Here is a 5,786-nt window from a genome sequence, read left to right as displayed (position 1 = left end):
TCAGTAGAAATGCCATATAAAGTGAAGGTGTTCACATAGTGCTATCTCCTGTTACAAATTCATTAGCTGGTTAAGCTCATTCATTTTTTCTTCTATCTCTATTTGCTCTTGTACTTTTATCACTACCTCCAATTGACCTTGCTTGTGATTTTTAAAAGAGTCAGACATATCAACTCTGGCTTTTAGAACATCTTGATTTCTAGTGCATCCCGATTCAGTGGTTTTTACTGACTATTGGAAATAGGGTAATGATGTGCAATTCAAAAGCATTTCGATAAAAACATGACTTTCCTAAGATGTGTGCTGTTTTCTTGTTGAAAATCAGAAGGTAAAATCCATATTGATATTAAACTTGAGAATTTGGGGTTGTGATCTATTTGTATGATAATAGTTTTGCCAGATAAGTTAAAAAAAAGTTTTTTTCAATCTTTCTTTAAGCCAAGATGAGTGATAAACCAGACTTGTCTGAAGTGGAGAAGTTTGACAAGTCAAAACTGAAGAAAACTAATACTGAAAGAAAAAAATACTCTCCCCTCAAAGGAAAGTAACTCATGGGGCAATGTGGGGGGGGGGGGGTGGCTCTAGTGAAGAAAAGCATTGGTGAGCATTCACAGGTTCAGTAAATAAACTCTCCTATATAAGTTCTGCAGTTTTGGCTTTCTGTACCTGACAATGAGGCAGAGAACAAGTTTAGATATTCGGTTGGCTCAGGGCTCCCAGACTCGAGGGATCAGTTTTGCCTTTGAGATTTACAGCCTGATGGAGAAACTCCAAGCATATTCACAAAACTGGGGGACACTTTTTGTCATGTTGCTGTTATTTGATAGTTTCTAAATTAATCAAAATTGTCTGAAAGGGTATAATTTCCTAACTATATAGTGATAGATAAATCCGAGGAAAATACTTCACTTGCTCCTCAGTCTCAGAGCATTCAATGAAAAAAAATGGCAACAGCATAAATCAAACTCTTAAATGAATAAAAAGACACAGCTAATGTAGATTTTGATGTTCAGGTGGTTGACAGACACACACACCCAACTGAGGATTTGCAGTTAGTGCCTTAGGATCCTAAATTTAAAGCAGATATGGTAGCCTTCAGTGACTTGGCAAAGAGTGGCAAAGAGCTCTCTTGGAAGAAACTGAACTTCATCTTAGGAACACTCTTTTAATGATTGTTTGTGTTTGTCTTTTTCCCAGCTATCCAGCAAGAGAAAGAGTATATTCAAGCATCATAAGATGAGGATCTCCTCCCAAACATAAATTTCAACATTGCCTGAATGTCTTGGTTTTAAACTTGTTTTTTGTAAACCTATGTGTTTGTAGAGATTTTGGCTATCTTCTGATGTCTTCTCATCCATAATCCCTGGTTAAGAGGTCAGGAGTAGCTAATGTTCCCTTGCTGTGCTGTGCTTAGTTGCTCAGTCGTGTCTGACTCTTTGCCCACCAGGCTTCTCTGTCCATGGGGATTCTCCAGGCAAGAATACTGGAGTGGGTTGCCATGCCCTCCTCCAGGGGATCTTCTCAACCCAGGGATCAAACCCAGGTCACCCACATTGCAGGTGGTTTCTTTACCATCTGAGTTAGCAGGGAATCCTAATGTTCCTTTACTTTCATTTTTAAACTTTCCATTTCCATCAGCTGGCTGATGGAATAATCTCACCATTGATGATCTTTGTGCATGTAGTCCTTGCCTCCCTAAGGGATAAGCAACTTTTTATACTGGATGTCTTCATTGTTCCATAATCTTCATAAATTGGCAAGCATTTGCAGCTTCTCACAGTTTATTTCACTTCTTACTTAGCAATAAAATAATATATATAATCATTATGTTGAGACTCCTGTGGTGGTCCGTTCTTGGTGGTCTTCTAAGGACTGAAAGTACAAAAGGGTACCCTTCAAGCAAACAAAATGATTGAAGGATGAAGGAAGTCCACTTAGCAGAATAGTCACATGGAAAAGGCTCTTCTTTGTCCAGGTGAGGTGGTCATGACTTGCTTTTTTCCATAGTTGGAGTCACAGAATTTGAGAACCTTGGAAGAGGAGGTCATGTGGACTAGTATTCTTATCTCGAAGATGAGGAAATGAAAACCTGGTAAATAAGGATTGGGATTTAATATTACTCAGCCATTAAAAAAGAATACATTTGAATCAGTTCTAATGAGGTGGATGAAACTGGAGCTTGTTATACAGAGTGAAGTAAGTCAGTATACTATATATAGTATAGAAAGATGGTAATGATAGCTTTATATGCGAGACAGCAAAAGAGACACAGATGTATAGAACAGTCTTTTGGACTCTGTGAGAGAAGGTGAGGGTGGGATGATTTGAGAGAATAGAATTGAAACATGTATTAATTATCATATGTGAAACAGATCGCCAGTCCAGGTTTGATGCATGAGACAGGATGCTCGGGGCTGGTGCACTGGGATGACCCAGAGGGATGGGATAGGGAGGGAGGTGGGAGGGGGGTTCAGGATGGGGAACACATGTACACCCATGGTTGATTCGTGTCAATGTATTGCAAAACCACTACAATATTGTAAAGTAATTAGCCTCCAATTAAAGTAAATAAATTTAAAAAATAAACTGAATTCTCTTGTTTTCTGAGAGTGTTTTTCAGTTTAATGAGAGGAGATACCCAAGACTGAGGTTGGATAGAGAAGGGGGCAAGAGACACTAACACCCACTTTGCTAAACACATCACATCTGTTGAACATCAACTCAGAAATCTAATATCTTTTGATGAGCTGCAGCACTGAACCTCTGGTCTATTTCTTGTCTTGAACAGAATCCACTGTCTTATGAACCAATCATTTTGATGTTCATGGTGAGAACAAGGAGTACATGTAAATGGGAGTGACCCAATCCCTGCCCATATGCAGTATTTTATCACTTTCAGTTTATAAAACCAGTCACTTATAATCCCACCAATTAGAAGCATTAGCATTTGGGTGCATAATCACCCGTACTCTAGTATACTACAGGCATAACTTAGGGATATTGTTAGTTTGGTTCCAGACCACTGCAATAAAGCAAATATTGCAATAGAATGAATCGCACAAAGTTTTTGGTTTCCCAGTGCATATGTTATGTTTATGTTTAAGTTATGTTTACACTATATACAATCAACCCTTGAACAATATGAGTTTGAATTGTGAGTCCACTTACACACAGATTTTTTTCAATAAATATGTGGGAAAAATGTTTTAAGATTTGCCATAATTTGAGAAACTCACAAACCACATAACCTAGAAATAAAAAAAAAAAAAAATTAATTCACGATGTCTTGAATGCATTAAAATATGTGTAAATATAATGTAGAATATATGTTTTAATCAACTGTTATCAGCAAGGCTTCCAGTCCACAGTAGGCTATTAGTAGTTAAGTTTTGGGGGAGTCAAAAGTTATACATGGATTTTTTACTGTGCAGGAGTTAGTGTCCCTAATTCCTGCATGTTTCAAAGGACAATTATACTGTAGTCTATTAAGTGTGCAATAGCATTATGTCTAAAAAGCAATGTATATACCTTAAGTAAAAAAAAACACTTTATTGCTAAAAAATGCTAGTCACCATCTGAGCCTTCAGTGAGTCATAATCTTTTTCCTGGTGGAGAGTTTGAAATATTGCAAGAATTACTGTAATGTGGTGCAGGGAAATGAAGTGAACCAATTACCAAGGTGCAACACAGAAATACAAAGTGAGCAAATGCTGTTGGAAAAACATGGAGATAACATACTGTCTCATACAAGGTTGCCACAAACCTTCAATTCACAGAAATAAAAAATAACATCAAAAAACCCAGCACAATAAAGTGAAGCACAATAAAATGAAGTACATATGTATGTATCTTTTCCTACAAGACGTTCAGACCTATTTGAAACATCATGTTATCTTACCACTCCTTTCTTTTTTAATTAATTAATTTGTTTTAATTGGGGGGGCTAATTACTTTACAATATCGTAGTGGCTTTTGCCATATATCGACACAAATCAGCCACGGGTGTACACGTGTCCCCCATCCTGAACCCCCTCCCACTTCCCTCCCCATCCCATCCCTCAGGGTCGTCCCAGTGCACTGGCCTTGAGTGCCGTGTCTCATGCATTGAACCTGGACTGGAGATCTATTTCACATATGGTAATATACATGTTTCAATGCTATTCTTTCAAATCATCCTACCCTCGCCTTCTCCACAGAGTCCAAAAGTCTGTTATTTGTCTCTGTGTCTCTTTTGCTGTCTTGCATATAGGGTCATCATTACCATCTTTCTAAATTCCATATATATGCGTTAATGTACTGTATTGGCTTACCAGTCCTTTCTAATGGACTATCCTCCAAGGGAACTGGAAGCTGTTTTCTTTGCTAGAGCATAAATTTCCACAAGCAAAACAGTAGATATGACATGATGCAATCATAGGTCTTAGTGTTGCTGGAGGATTTGAGACTTGGAAGAAACCATGTTGGCCACCAAGACCTAACCTCTTGCTTGAAATAGTTATCCTATAGAGTTGTTCAGTCCCTTTTGGCGACCTGCTGCTTATACTGTGCCCAAACCTGCCTCCCTGTAGCTTCAATCAAATAGACCTAGGAAAATATGCTGGAGTCTCACACAGCAGGTAATCTCTGCTTCAGTAGTTGAAGATAGATATTGTGTGCCTGCTACTGTACCCCTAAGTCTTCTCCTAATGACATTTCTCAGATCCTTTGGACCGAAGTTGCATGCATGGGGAACAACCCTGGTTGCCAATATGCTCAAATTTGCTCATCAGATCTCTTTGGATCCTAATCCCTTCACACAACACATTACTCTCCTTCTAGTACTGCCACTGGCAAATTTGAGATAGATACTGTAAATCCATGATAAATTGAGCAAACTCTGCATTTGTGCATTAATCACAAGATTAGGCCCATTTCAAAGGGCTTAAAGAAAAGCATGAGCATTGTCAGATAAGCTGGTGTTGGACAATAACTCCCATTGTTTAGCTGCATCTGATAACCATTCTTTTCTTTAATGTACTGATTCTACCCTGGGCAGTGTAAGTACTAAATTGAGTGGGAGCAGATGAGAGGTGTGTGGCAGGAGATGAAAAACCTGGAGCTTCTAAGTGAATACTCACACAAATATGAGAAAAATGATTGCCAAAATGGAGTAGTTTTACCCTGCCTTTCTTAAATATACAATATGGGGTACTCTTCTAGTTACTAGATTTACTTGCCTACCAAAGTGTGATAATGTTTTCCCAGTAAGTTCACTATAAGCATTGAGATTTAGGGCCTAAATCAATTTATTAATTAGAAAATTGGAGGAATGGTGTCATCCAGATTGCAATATACATCATTCCTGACTTCCTTCCCACTCACAAGAAGACCCACTAGCAATCATCCATAGCCAAGACAGCACTGTGAAAATTCCAGAAGACAGGAATGAGGGATGAGGTTGAAGTCTCCCTTGGACCACAGAGACTGAGAAGCACTGCATATTAGAAAGGCGAGAGGAGCAACTACACTCTGATCACATCGCCTCTCTCTCAAGCTGATAAAGTGCTGCACCAAGAGGGACCTCTTGGACTTACAATTTCTCCACTGTGAAAAATAACAAAAGGTGGATGTCCAGCTTCTCAGTGTTGTACGAAATTTCCCAGGAAGCTCACAGGGGTTGCACCTCACAGGGATCACTGGGAAAATCTGCAGGGCTTGACCATTGGGGGACAGATAGAGATGGAAAAGGGGAGCAGGGCTTTCAAAGATTAGCACTCAGATCTAGGCAGACTGCAATCCTGCTAACA

General features: G+C 38.9%; 1 protein-coding gene across 1 annotated transcript; it reads left to right on the top strand.

Moving 5' to 3' along the window:
- Window positions 1-443: 443 nt before the first annotated feature.
- Window positions 444-1,235, top strand: TMSB15A (thymosin beta 15A). The gene is given in 3 exon segments (XM_061137583.1): window positions 444-515; window positions 517-544; window positions 1,198-1,235. Coding segments are annotated over 3 exon segments (138 nt in total).
- Window positions 1,236-5,786: the final 4,551 nt, after the last annotated feature.

The sequence above is a fragment of the Dama dama genome, chromosome X (assembly GCF_033118175.1).
Source record: "Dama dama isolate Ldn47 chromosome X, ASM3311817v1, whole genome shotgun sequence".
Taxonomy (NCBI): Eukaryota; Metazoa; Chordata; class Mammalia; order Artiodactyla; family Cervidae; genus Dama; species Dama dama.
Note: the sequence above shows the minus strand (reverse complement) of the source record. Positions and strands in the feature narration are given on the sequence as shown.